This window comes from Equus asinus, chromosome 22 (genome assembly GCF_041296235.1).
Source record: "Equus asinus isolate D_3611 breed Donkey chromosome 22, EquAss-T2T_v2, whole genome shotgun sequence".
NCBI lineage: Eukaryota > Metazoa > Chordata > Mammalia > Perissodactyla > Equidae > Equus > Equus asinus.
Genome location: NC_091811.1, coordinates 53,830,241 through 53,844,651, shown reverse-complemented (window position 1 = coordinate 53,844,651; position 14,411 = coordinate 53,830,241). Strand labels below are relative to the sequence as shown.

At 44.0% G+C, this 14,411-nt stretch overlaps 1 protein-coding gene across 1 annotated transcript; it reads left to right on the top strand.

Annotated features, from left to right (window-relative positions):
- Positions 1-365: 365 nt before the first annotated feature.
- LOC123279803 (keratin, type II cytoskeletal 6A) lies at positions 366-6,459 on the top strand. The gene is made up of 9 exons (XM_044755743.2): positions 366-1,013; positions 2,628-2,842; positions 3,188-3,248; positions 3,403-3,498; positions 3,620-3,784; positions 4,277-4,402; positions 5,230-5,450; positions 5,670-5,704; positions 5,818-6,459. The coding sequence occupies exons 1-9, from the start codon at positions 474-476 to the stop codon at positions 6,045-6,047; spliced, it is 1,689 nt and encodes a 562-aa protein (XP_044611678.1). The 5' UTR covers positions 366-473; the 3' UTR covers positions 6,048-6,459.
- The last annotated feature ends 7,952 nt before the right edge of the window (positions 6,460-14,411 follow it).

The following is a 14,411-nucleotide window of genomic DNA, read 5'->3' as shown; positions in this document are numbered from 1 at the left end:
AGAGGATGAGAATCTTTCTGTCAAGGCACATGCCGTCCAGTACTTCCATCTGCAGCATCTCTGCTGGATGGAACAACAGGTAGACAGGAGAGCACTTCGTCCCTTCTGACACACAAGAATGACATGTGGAACCTCTGTTATAGACGGTGACTAACTCCGAGCTCAGTGAATGGACAATAGGATTATTGTACAGACATCAAGCAAAGGCTGGAAGGCAGGAGAAATTTTCCCTGACTGAAGGAAGCCAAAAATGCAATCTTCGTATTTCATAACTTTCCTAACAATCCAGATGTGATCTCACTGTTTGTAAAGCCCAGCCCTTCCCAATGTGCAAGCTCACCTTCCAGCACTGAGCCCAGCCCATTTTCACCCTATATAAACGGCTGCCGGGAAGCTCAGCTCACACATCTGCTCCCCTCAGCTCTACCCTCCAGCCTCTCGCGCTTTCTAAAGCCTTCTCATCTTCAGGAACCATGTCTAGCAAATCTATCAGGAAGAGCCAAACCATCACCCACCGCGGCTTCAGCGCCGGCTCAGCCAGACTCCCTGGGGCCGGCCGCTCTGGCTTCAGCAGCATCTCCGTGTCCCGCTCCAGGGGCAGTGGCGGGCTCGGTGGAGTGTGTGGAGGAGCTGGCTTCGGCAGCCGCAGCCTCTATAACCTGGGGGGCTCCAAGAGGATCTCCATCGGAGGGGGCAGCTGTGCCATCAGTGGCGGATATGGTGGCAGAGTTGGAGGTGGCTTTGGCTTTGGAGGTGGAGCCGGGAGTGGATTTGGTTTCGGCGGTGCAGCTGGTGCTGGCTTTGGGCTCGGTGGTGGCGCTGGCTTTGTTGGTGGCTATGGTGGCTCTGGCTTCCCTGTGTGCCCTCCTGGAGGCATCCAAGAGGTCACCGTCAACCAGAGCCTCCTCACTCCTCTGAACCTGCAAATCGACCCCACCATCCAGCGGGTGAGAACTGAGGAGCGGGAGCAGATCAAGACCCTCAACAACAAGTTCGCCTCCTTCATCGACAAGGTGAGCCGGGAGGACCCACCCTCCAGGAGGATTTCAGAGTCCCCAAACTAGAGAACCATGAATGTCCTACCAGGAGGAGACGAGGGGAGAGGGGTAAGGGGATCCAGGCTAGCTGTCCCCTGGGATGCCAGGTGGGCTCCATGTTGAGCACAGGCAGGAGGTGATGGACATCATCTAGAGATACTGAGCCTTTAAACGTCCCTCATTCCTGCCTAGGAAGAATTCTCAATTTTTGATAACCTTGAAGCAGATATGGGGAAATGAGAGAATGCAATGGGCTGGCTTTAGCTTCTGAAGAATCTAAGAGGTTAAAAAGAACATTCTATGGAAAACTGGCTAGAGCTCTGGACAAGAGGGATAAGAGGGAAAGAAAACAAAAAGAAAAGAATTTCTTGGTGGATTAGAAAAAAAGAACTCAGAAGCATTCATATGTCCATCGAAATACTAAACTAGTAGAATCAGAATATGACCATTAAGGGAGTTTGTTTTAGATTCAGGCACTAAACGGGAAGTTAGATTGGAATCCACTCATTAAGTGGATAGGAATTTAATCGTTAGATTCTAAAGGTTTGACATCCCTTTAACTAAGGTACTATGTTAAAGAAACTGAGGGGCCAGCCCGGTGGTGCAGCCGTTAAGTGCGCACGTTCCGCTTCAGCACCCCGGGGTTCCCCAGTTCGGATCCCGGGTGCAGACATGGCACCGTTTGGCACACCATGCTGTGGCAGGTGCCCCATGTATAAAGTAGAGGAAGATGGGCATGGATGTTAGCTCAGGACAGTCTTCCTCAGCAAAAAGAGGAGGATTGGCAGCAGATGTTGGCTCAGGGCGAATCTTCCTCAAAAAGAAAAGAAAAGAAAAGAAACTTTGACTAATATAAGAGGGAAATACTACTTTTAACCATCTTGGTGAGTTTAACTAGATTCTAATTGTACTTTTTAAGAGAGAGAGAAGAAATGTTGAAGGGCACGGATAGGCTCCACAACTTAAGAAAATTACAATGGAAAACTGGCTAGAGCTCTAGACAAGAGGGAAAGAAAAACAAAAAGAAAATACTTTCTTGCTGGATTAGAAGAAAAGAACTCAGAAGCATTGATAAATCCATAGAAATACTAAACTAGTAGAACCAGAATATGGCCATTGAGGAAGTTTATTTAGAAGACACTAGGGCGCTAAATGGAGAGTTAGATTGGAATCCACTCATTAAGTAGAAAGGAATTTAAAATCATTAGATTCTAAAGATTTGACATCCCTTTAACTAAGGAACTCTCTTAAAAAAATTTCATATTATATCAGGAAAATATTTTTAATTAAATTTGTGATTTAACTAGATTTGTGATGGCACTCAATAAGAGAGAGAGATGAGATGTTGAAGGGCACTGTAGCTTCCATAAGTTGGAGGGCAAGGAGTAGATTCAGGTGTAGGTTTCATCAGTGAGATCTGTGGGGGGCAAGGAAACGATGTGGGGCACACGACCTGTCAGCCTGAGCCTCTGTACATGCTCTGTAGAGGCCCAGCATCGCGGTGACCACCAGGCCTGCTTGGGGACCTGATAACTCACATCTCTTGCTTCCTTCCTTTGTCTGGCAAATAACCACCTTGTCTTCCTCCAGGTGCGCTTCCTGGAACAGCAGAACAAGGTCCTGGACACCAAGTGGACCCTGCTCCAGGAGCAGGGCACCAAGACCGTGAGGCAGAACCTGGAGCCTCTGTTCGAGCAGTACATCAACAACCTCAGGAGACAGCTGGACAGTATCCTCGGGGAGAGAAGCCGCCTGGACTCGGAGCTCAGGGGCATGCAGGACCTGGTGGAGGACTTCAAGAATAAGTGAGTTCCAGGAGGGACATGGGCTCAGTTTCCTGAGGCGCACAGTTCAAGACTACTGGGTGACCAGGTCAGGTGTGGGCATGAATCCTAGAAAAACATGTCCATGGACATGAAAAACACAGTTATTGCCCAAAAGCACACCCCAGAGGGCAAATGGGCCATATAGGTGGATGAGGAGAGTAAAGAGGAAAATATTTAAGGACTCAAAAAATCATCCTTTAGGCTCACTGGCAGGAAAGCTCAATTTGGGTGTATCCATTGTATGGAAAGTTCAGATTCTAGGCTGTTGTTTCAGTATCATCTTCACCACCAGCTCAATTACGCCTCATCCCTTTCTAATTCTAGATATGAAGAAGAAATCAACAAGCGCACGACAGCAGAGAATGAATTTGTCACTCTGAAGAAGGTGAGCTGCTTGAGGTCAGGTGCTCATGTTTGTTTGCAGAAAGAGAGGACACGGGGTCCCTGCCCACATCAGACAGGAGAATAGTAGGGAGACTAAAAGATGGGCAGACTGGGAAGGAGAGCTCAGCTGACTCAACTGTTGGCTTATTCCATAGGATGTGGATGCTGCCTACATGAATAAGGTTGAACTACAAGCCAAGGTAGACAGCCTCACAGATGAGATCAACTTCTTGAGAGCCTTCTATGACGCAGTAAGCATCTCCACCCCCTTGGATTTACCCTGTGGGGCTCTGCAAAGGGTGCAAGACCTTGGGTTGGGTCCCTCTGTAAATGTCACAGGAAGAGATGATCTGACGATCTCGTGTTCCGCAGGAACTGGCTCAGATGCAAACCCACATCTCAGACACTTCTGTGGTCCTCTCCATGGACAACAACCGTAGCCTGGATCTGGACAGCATCATCGCCGAAGTCAAAGCCCAATATGAGGAGATCGCTCAGAGGAGCCGGGCTGAGGCTGAGTCCTGGTACCAGAGCAAGGTGAGCAGTGAGTTGGCAGCTGCTGAGGAACCCCTCTGCCCCCTCTCTCAAGACCAAACAGGCTACAGGCTCGATGGGGAAATCGACTTCAAGGAAGCTGGAGTCCTCTCACAGGATGTGTTCCCTTCACTCATAGAGTAGACATTTATAGAATTTATGTCCAAGTCTTGTAAGTCAAACCAGATGCAGGAAAAAAGCTACCATAGAGAAAGAGATAGTGATCTCTACTTTACCTTCACTCTGATGCTGGCTCAGAAACAAAGTACAGACCCTTGCTGGTCCCAAAGAGAACTAGACAGGCAGTGGTCCCATAACAAAGATGGCCTGAGATTGGTGTACAGGATCCAATGATCTTATAATGTCAACTCTTCCTAAAATCCCTGGTAGAGAAGGCATTAAGCCCAAGTTTAATGAATGTCTGATTCAGAAGTGAAAGTCACCTTTAGTGTGTTAAAGCCCATATACACCGCCTTCTCTCCCTCTGGACTGCAGTACGAGGAGCTGCAGGTCACAGCGGGCAGACACGGTGACGACCTGCGCAACACCAAGCAGGAGATTTCTGAGATCAACCGCATGATCCAGAGGCTGAGATCTGAGATCGACCACGTCAAGAAGCAGGTACGCTGGGGAACTGTGGGGAAGAAAAGCATCATCGTCTCCTTAGTAGACCAGCAGGCACTCTCACCATCACTGGGAAATTCCTGGGCACTGAGGGAACTGCAGGGAGCAGAGGGCACGCAGCTCCTCCTTAATGAGTTCCCACAGGTTAGGAGAGATGGCTGCAAAGACTAGCGAAAGATGAAGTCACGTGACCGGACCAATCCCGACTGATCAGAGATGTAAAAATATAGTCTAGAGGCATTGAAAGGAGATTGCCCAATAAGATGGTCAATTTGGTAATACAAGAAGCAAATTGGGAAAGAAAAGAGCAGGCCAGAAACTGAGGAAGAATGTTGCAAATCTGCTCAAGATTCATCGTGATAAGGAAAGTAGGGCTAACACACACAAGATGAAGGTCAGTGTTGCCTGACAATGTGAGGTGGAAGGAAGGCAAGTTCTCGATAGTTTGGTATGAAACTCATCACCTCACTGAGGATGTTTATAATTTTGTATAAGCTAGTCTGGCATCCATAGGAAATTATCTAAAACTGTCACATTCAAAACAAACCAGTGAGTCCATTTCTTCCAATGTCCCCTAGTCTCATGTCTGCTGTGGTAATTTCCACCAGTCGCCACTCACATCGTCATGCAGGCTGGTTAACACAGAGGCATAGGTTTTCTCAAGTGGCTCCCAGACTAGATAGGTTTACAGAATGGACAAAGACCGGACAAAAAGATTCATGAACTCTGGGCTCTAGGACTATTCCTTAACAGGAAAGAAGAACCACGGTAAGTCTCCTCTGGAAGCCTACATTGCAAGTTCATTCTGCCTGTTCCCCCTGTAGTGCGCCAACCTGCAGACTGCCATTGCTGATGCTGAGCAGCGTGGAGAAATGGCCCTCAAGGATGCCAAGAATAAGCTGGCTGGTCTGGAGGATGCCCTGCAGAAGGCCAAGCAAGACATGGCCCGGCTGCTGAAGGAGTACCAGGAGCTGATGAATGTCAAGCTGGCCCTGGACGTGGAGATCGCCACCTACAGGAAGCTGCTGGAGGGCGAGGAGTGCAGGTGGGTAATTCACACAACCTTCTAAACATCTGGGTCCATCTCCAGGATGTCCAGGCAGTGAGCAAGGTTAAGGCACTCTAGTGGTGGCCATAATTGCTACTCTCGGAGAACTATTTAAAGGCATTTTCCCCACTGACTATGCTCAACACCAAGGCTTCCTTCACTGGTCCAGCGGTGGCTCTCTGAGGTCTCATGCCCTCTGTCTTTCCTTCCTCCTAGGCTGAGTGGGGAAGGCGTTGGACAAGTCAACATCTGTAAGTACTTTTCCTTGCCTCCCTCCCTTGCCTTTGTATTCTTCTGACTGGACTCAGGCTGCCAGAATGAGCTCACCGAGTCTTGTGTGTCCTTGTCCCTCTCCCGTCCACAGCCGTGGTGCAGTCCACCGTCTCCGGCGGCTATGGCGGCTCCAGTAGTGTTGGCGGTGGTGTAGGCCTGGGTGGAGGCAGCAGCTACTCCTATGGCAGTGGCATTGGAGGTGGCTTCAGTTCCGGCAGTGGCAGAGGCATTGGAGGTGGCTTCAGTTCCACTGGGGGCGGCAGTTCCACCATCAAATACACCACCACCTCAACCTCCAGCAGGAAGAGCTACCAGCACTGAACTTCTGGCGCCGGCTCTCGGTCCCACGCTGTCTCAGGCCCCTTCTCCAGCTGCACTGTCCCCTCCTCACGCTGCTTCTTCTCTCCTGCTTCCTACGTCTCTTACTCCTTCAGTTAGAACTGAAGTTGCTGAGCACCCTCCTTCCTCCTCTCTGCCTACACCTGCTCCTCCTGAGCTCCCACTGCTCACCATCAGAAGGTCACTGCCTGGGTGCTGCTCCAGAGCTGGGCCACTGCCCCTGGCTCCCACTGGCCCAGGGAGTCCCCGTCTTCCAAGTGTTGAGTTCCTCCCTCACTGTGGTCATGAAAGCACAAGTGGCTAGTTCTGTGATGTACAGGGCCTGTCTCCCTGTGATGTTTCCTCTGCTCTTTCCTCACTTGTAATTGCTAAATAAAGCAGATTTATAATATAATGCAGTTTCATATTGCCTTACTTGGTTGCCAGTGGGTCTTGAGCCTTTCATCTGAGGAATGCTGTTTCCTGAATGAAGGGTATTCCCACTCCCCACGCGCTCACTCCCCTCCTGTAGACAGCTTCAACAAACATCAGTTGGCATCCTGATGTTCAGGATTCCTCCCAGATCAGGTTCCATGAAAATGTGGCAAATGGAGTATGAGGGTTCTAGTCCATCTTCATCGCAAAATCTGTTTTCTGACAGTTCCAGGCACTAGCACCTTAGTCTCTCAGACTTGGTCTCTAAGGCTGTTTCTTGTCCTGCCCCAGTGGTCACCCATAAAGCCCAGAGAAACATATTACTGTCCAATTAGAGTAAAAGAACATTTACAAGAGAATAACATATTTGATTTGTACTTACAATCACCCTCATCACCACGAAACTTGCCTGACAACATGTGTCCAGAGCAATTAACTTGTGCACACTCCTGGGCTGACGTCATACTCCCAGAGATGTATCCTGAGGAAACTGTACAAATGCTGAGGGTGTCTGTGAATCCCAATAATCTTGATAAGATGGAAATATGGGAACACTAGACATGGTCAAATTAACGATCCAAAGACCCAGGCACAAAGCTCAGATGCTGATTTCTCGAAGTGTGAAGGAAAAATAGGAATGGAAATGTCTTCCTTCTCACACCGTAATCCTCTCACAGTGACTCAGAGAGGCAGAGTCCCTGTTGCTGCGAAGAGATGGTCCCACATCGTCTCTCAGGTGCGCCCTGGCCCACTTTGACTTCTATGCATGAGTAACGGAAAACTCGGGATACCGTGCAAGGATGGTCTGTCCATTTCTGCTTCCTGAGGGCCAGCCACTGTTTCCAGTCCGTTTTCTCCATGCGTCTCTTCCCCAGGCTCTCACCTCACAAGAGAAATGTTCATGAATTGATTTACAGAAGGTGTTTCTGGATCCTGCTGCATCAGTATCCTGCTGTGTTCACCTCTAAGCATCCCCCCAGGAACGTGGGCAGCCTCTCACCTTGGCCCCTCTTCACTTTGTGCCCAGAATTTCCCCAAGAGCAGACGGACGTGTGATGAGTATTGTCCGAAGTCTTAGCCCACTCACCACACATACTAATGTGTGTCCATGAGTAATAATTGAAAGTCAAGTCACTGACAAGGAAAATTATCTAGGATATAGAAATACACAAAAATGAGGTTAAAAACAATGTATGTATATATGGATATAAGTTAAATTAAAATCTTACAGTGCATAGACATTATAACTATAATAAGGGAAAACTACAAATAACTCTATGCTGACAAACCTGATAAGTTAGATGAAATGGGTCAAGTTGGAAAGACACAAAACTACCAAAACTTACACTAGGAGAAACAGATCATCAGAATAGCCCTATATCTCTATCAAAGAAATTGAATCAGTAATATATGACCTTCCAAAAAAGAAAGCACCAACTCCAGATATTTTCATTTGTTAATTTTACCAAACATTTAAGAAAGAAATGGGACCAATTCTTGACAAACTCTTTTTAGAAAATAGAAACAAAAGGAACACTTTCTAACTCATTCTGTGAAATCAGCATTATTCTAACACCAAAACCGGATAAAGACATTTAAGAAAGGACATGTGGAGTCCAATACCTCTTAGGAACGTACACAGGAAAATGCTCAGCAAAATATCATCAAACTGAATCCTACAATGTATAAAGAGAATTATCCGCCACAACCGAGTGAAATTTATTCCAGACACGCATGGCTGGTTCTACATTCCAAATCAATCAATGCAATCCATCATATCAAAAGACTCAAGAAGAAAAATCATATGATTATACTAATTAATGCAGAAAATGTGTACAACATAATCCAACATCCATTTGCGATTTATAAAAAACTCTCAGCAAACGACAAACACAGGGCTACTTCCTCATTTTAATAAAGAACATGCAGAAAGAAATCCTATAGCTAATATCACACTGACTGGTGAGAGACTGGACCCTTTTCTTCTGAGACTGAGAACAAGACAAGCATGTGCTCTCCCTCCACTTTTATTCAACCTTGTGCTGGAAGTGCTAAGTAGCGCAATAAGATAAGAGAAAGCAAGAAAGTTATACAGATTAGAAAGGAAGAAATAAAACTGCTATTTATTCTCAGATGATATGATAGTCTATGTAGAAAATCTAAAAGATGTCATCAAAAACCTCCTGGAATGAAAAAGCCAGTATAGCAATGTGGCAGGATAAAAGATTATTAAACAAAAGTCAGTTGCACATAGATACGAACAGATTAGTGGTTACCAGAGGGCAAGACGGTTGGCGGGGAGGCTGAAAGCGGTAAAGGGCACATATGTACGGTGATGGATAAAAGCTAGACTATTGGTGGTGACCACGATGCAGCCTCTACAGAAAGTGATACATAATAATGCACACCTGAAATTTATACAATGTTATAAGTCAATATTACCTCAATAAAATAATTTTTTAAAAAGTCAATTTCTTTCTTATATGCTAGCAATGAAGAACTAAAAGTTGAAATTAAAAAACAATCCCATTTACAATAGCACCAAAAGATTAAATATTTACACATAAATCTAGCAGAATACTTAGACAGTCTATATATGGAAAATTATAAAGTACTGATGAGAGAAATCAAAAGCGTAAATATATGAAGAGATATTCCATATTCATGGGTTGGAAGATTCAATATTGTTAAGATGTCAATTCTTCCCAGATTGATATATAAATTCAATACCATCTCATTGAAATTTCATCAAGCTCTTTTATAGATATCAACAAGTTGATTCTAAAGTTTATACAGAAAGGCAAAAGACCTTTGCAAGGTTACATAAGTGAAACACAAGGGGATTTTTTAGAGTGGTGAAACTCTTCCGTATGATACTGTAATGGTGAATTCATGACACTGCATTTGTCAAAACTCATAGAATTTGTAGCACAGAGTGAACCTTAATGTTTGAAATTTAAAAAAAAAAATTAGGAGGTTGAAGGATCCCAGAATGGGAAAAAAAATAATCTATCTGTATTACAAATGCAGGAAACAAGCTCACTGAAGGGAGTGGAGAGTTAAAAGGCTGACCCAAGTAACTTTGGAAATGAGTGAAATCTGTAAGACTAAATACAAAAGGACCTGTACGTTAATAACACTGCACTCTAGCTGATCAGGTTGTTTCCCTGGGGAGATGGCCTCAGAATTCTGAAGCCACTCTACACATATACTGAGATTGAAAAATTAAGCAAACAGCTGGCAGATGGTTGGAGCCAAGTTTATCACTGTTGGTATGTGAGGTGACAGATAAGCAAAGGAGAAAGCTAAAATGATCCCTACGGTAATGAATTAGAGTTGTAGACATCAGCATGAACTTACGTTTTGGTTTGATATAGATACAGGTGGTTCCATATGGGAATATTTATATATGTGTGTACATACAGAGGCTAAAATATACACATAGAAATTTTTGTTCTATCACTTAATGGTGCCTAGAAACCATGACACCTCAATAGCAACAAGCATATCTTGCACCCAGATCTTGGTTTCTAATACCATTACCCAACATTAGTGTGATGGTTAATTGTATGTATCAACTTGACTGGGCCACAAAGTGCCCAGATGGTCAAAATTATTCTGGGTATTTCTGTGAGGATGTTTTCAGATTAGATGAACCCTCAAATTTGGAGACTGAGTAAAGTAGATTGCCCGCTCTAATAAACGTGGGCCTCATCCAACCAACTGAAGGCCTAAATAGAAAAAAAGGCTGACATTCCACTAAGTAAGAGAGAATTCTCTTGCCTGATTTTCTTCCTACTATGACACCGGCACTTCCCAGGTCTGCAACAACCTCCCAGCCTTCAGACTTGAACTGGGTCATCAGTTCCGCAGATTCTGGCCTTGCCAGCCTCTAAATCACATGAGCCAATCCCCAATAATAAATTTCTTTCTATGTACATCTGTCTTCCACTGGTTCTGTTTCTCTGGAGAACCCTGACTAATCCCATTAGGAAGGAAAGCTTCTTTATCAGGAATGAAGGAGAAAGGACAGATTCTAAGAATGGGGCAGGAAATATATATGATGAACCCTGGAGCTTCTTTCACTGCCAAAAAGTAAGGAAATAGTCCAAAAAACTCACTGAAAGAGCTCCCAATGGCCAAATTAGAATAATTTGAGCCATAAATTAAAAAATAGATACAGTATTGGATCATAATCCAAAGCATAAAATAACTTTTCATGAGCCCATATGAATAAATGATTGAACAAATAAATTAATGAGGGAAGAAAGGCACCTCTCACGCAGAAGAATTCCCAACTATTTACATAGGTGCACCCCTCCTCGAGAGGTAGAGAATAACTCCTCCCCTTAACTGTGGGCTGTGTGTAATGACTTCCTTCCAAAGAGTACAGTGTGAAAAGGGGGTGGAGAATAACCTTACGGTATTGAAATCTGACAAACACTCCCTCAGCCAGTTGATCAAGGTTAACATCAACAGCGATAAGTCATGTTGATAGCATGTACCCTTCATATGATGTGATGAGAAGGGCACATTTCCTCTGTGGTCTTCCTTTCAAAACCCCATAACTCCAGTCTAATCCTGAGAAAACGTCAGAGAAAGCCCAATTGTGGACATTTACAAAATACCTGGCCACGGTTCGTCAAAACTTTCAAGGTGCTCAAAACAAGGAAAGCCAGACAAACTGTCTCAACCAAGAGGAGTCTAAGGAGGCATGATGACCAAATGTAATGTAACATCCTGGATGAGGTCCTGGAACACAAAAAAGGCCCCTGGGTGAAAGCTAAGGAAATCGGAATGAGGTATGGACCAGTCGGTAATAATATATTTATATTGGTTCCTTAATTGTGACAGGTGTACCACACTAAAGTGAAGAATTCATAATAGGAGAAATTGGGCGTGTGGGGTACAGACGAACTCTCTGTACTGTCGTCACAATTTTTTTGTAAATCTAAAACAATTCTAAAATAAAAAGTTTATTACAAAAAGTGCTTAAGGTATGAGGCTCAAAGTGACATCTGTATCTTCAACTAACACTAATTTTGTAAACAAAATTATAAAACAACTAAGATTGAGAGAGAGAGACAGAGAAATAATTGGACACATGCTAAAACAATAATGTTGGTTATCTCAAGTTGCTGTAGACCCAAGTAATGTATATCTATTTTAAGTTGTGTACTTTCTGAATTTTTAAATGTTGAGTATGTGTGACTTTCATCACTAAAACATTTTTCAAAAGAGAAAGGAAAAAGAATTCTCCCGATATGTCATAATTATTGGACAATTGAGAGTAAACGTGGTTACACCTTTTGGCACAAAGGGACAAAACATTTAACCTCTAGATGTAAAGCCCATGAAAATAAAACACTGAGGGCTGAATAGAAGCAATAGATTTCTTTTGCAACAGCAAAGACTTGTTTTTGAGGCAAGGAAGGAGTGCTCTATACCAATGGTGGTTAGATAGTGGATTTGACTCCTCAGGAGGCTAGCCAATTGCCCTCTCCAGTACAGAGTCCAGGCATCTGGAAAAGACAGGAAATACATCTTTTCAATAACACCCTCAAGTAGAAGAATTTATTGCTAGTTAGAAGCCATGTCCAAAGTCCACCTTACCTGAATCTTCTGTGATCCAGCATGATCGCTGGTTAGTCGTCCAGTGTAGACTCTAGCCACATTGGCTAGAATCCCAAGCACACCCCAAAGCGCAGAATCACATCTCACGGTGGGAGGAGTGGGGTCAGCACAGTCAAGGAGGAAAAATTTCAAAGACGTGCTGAGAGCCGGTTGCTCTTCCCTGTCCTGCTCCGTGCCCCAGGAGGCAATCCCTATGGACTTCCTCGCTAGCTAACTCTTCACTGTATTTGGCTTTAAGAAAAGCTGGCAGTAGATCCAAAGATGGGAGGACAAAGGGGTTGAGGCATCCACTTCTAGCAGTAGGTGTATCCCTCTTTGACCATGACTCCTGTGGGGCAGTCCCTTCTCCTCAATGCTATCACTTCCCAGACGCCAGGGTCACCACGGTCCTTTTGGCACTAGAAAGTGGGTGTGGGGCAGGAATATCTTCCTCTTTGGGATTGGAGGTGAGCCCACTCAGAGGTGCCATTTCCCCCAATACTCTTACTGTCCCCAATCTCCTCAGACTCTGGTAGCAGCCCCCTTTTTAAGGCCACTGTCATCTATGCCCGTGCACCTCTCACTTAAGAAACTCTTCTCCATCAATTGTAGTAATGGATAACCTCACTTCCTCTCCCGTTTTTAACTCCAGCCTAGAATGTATCTGGATGCTCATGAAAATTTTCCTTCATCCCCTGTTTCTAACTCTCCACTCCCTTTGCCCAATTTGTTTTCCTTCATGGCACTTGGAGAAACTAGCCACAAAGAAATAATAAACTGCATTCAGTAGACCTATTTTTAACAGTAATGTTGGTATTGATGTTTTGATACTATCATAGGTATGTTCCAGGATAAAGCAAACAAGTAATAGGCTTATGTCATTCGGAGCCAAGCTTTTCAATGTGACAAAAATAAATACAGGTAAAAAATCAGCCTGTGATCTTCTATTTGAATTCGAAATAACAGCATAAACTTCTGTGTTTTTTTTAGTATACCTTAATTTTTTCCTAGCTCTGTCTGCTGAAAATGCTTCAAAGCAAAGACAACCCAATAACAATGAGCAGTCTAGCATCCAAATTCTAGTTTAGGAATATCATTTCCGAAGAAAAGGACCCAGAGCTAGTGGGAGCTATGGCTGATTCCATGTCTGTTGCAAGATAAGGACAAGGTACGCTTGAGACATCTCGTCCCAGACAGAGAAGCTTTCAAAGCGAACAGGGTCCCATCTAGAGGATACAGAAGCCAATCTGAAGAGCTCCCAGAGGCCTAAAATGGGACAATTTACACACCAAAAGGATTAATGATGGCAACGGACTGAAACATATCTAATGTATTTTGTAAAAACTGTGAATTTATAATTATACCAAAAACAAATGACCAAACAAAACACTTCCTGATTACCTTCAGAAATTGCTAGGGTCCCAATCCACTATTCTGAAAAGTGGTAAATAAAGGGGAAGAATCAAGCACTTATTCTGACTTTCCTGTAGGAATTAAATATTAGGTTACTTAAAAAGTAAACGATGAGGAGTCCTTCTTCACAGACAGCTCCCAGCTGATGAATGTAGACACAGGATGGTAAAATCGGAAAGTTGCCATTTTGCAATCCTTAATGAAATAATACATCTGAGAATTGATCAATGGATATTAAAAGCTTAGATGAAGTTTTATTGTGTACTATTTAATGGAGAGATAGGGCTGAAACCATAGAAATTCCCTGACTAGTTTTAACATCACTAAACACTGGGCAACTAGCATTATGTACCTCACGATACGATGCAATAGGGAGTACAGAGCACCAGCTAGTACATACTCCTGCCTGAAACAATGGAACTAAATCCAGTCAACACTAATACAGCCACCAGTACACAGGAAAACTGGGCATAGAAGAAGTTACGTGGCACCAAGAGGAGCCAATGAGCCAAATCTAGAAGACAGACATTCTATAGAAAAAAACAACTTCTCCACAAATCAACGGTATAAAAAAAGAGGAAGGAAGCTGTTAAGAATAAAGAACCTGAAGAGACATAGCCATCACATGTGTGACCTAGTAAGGATGTTGCCTCCAAAAAAACCAGTAAAAAGACATCTTAGAGATAATCAGGGAAATTTGAATATAAGTGAGTACTAGATTTCTTTAGGAAGTGGCTGGTGGTTATAATAGATATAATACTGTTGGGAAGTTAGATTTGAAAATCAGTGACCCTGGCGGTATTTGAAATACTAGTGGCATAGGGTTCAGCATCACAGTCACAGTATGACAACCAATGGACAATTGACTGACGGGTGGTATGGTTCCCTGACCAGGAAATGAACCTG

Excerpts from the sequence above, each read along its gene's own strand:
- LOC123279803 (XM_044755743.2), top strand. The coding sequence starts at position 474 with ATGTCTAGCAAATCTATCAGGAAGAGCCAAACCATCACCCACCGCGGC. Across the intron at positions 3,249-3,402 it reads AATTTGTCACTCTGAAGAAG|GATGTGGATGCTGCCTACAT; the intron begins GTGAGCTGCTTG and ends CTTATTCCATAG. Across the intron at positions 5,451-5,669 it reads CTGGAGGGCGAGGAGTGCAG|GCTGAGTGGGGAAGGCGTTG; the intron begins GTGGGTAATTCA and ends CCTTCCTCCTAG.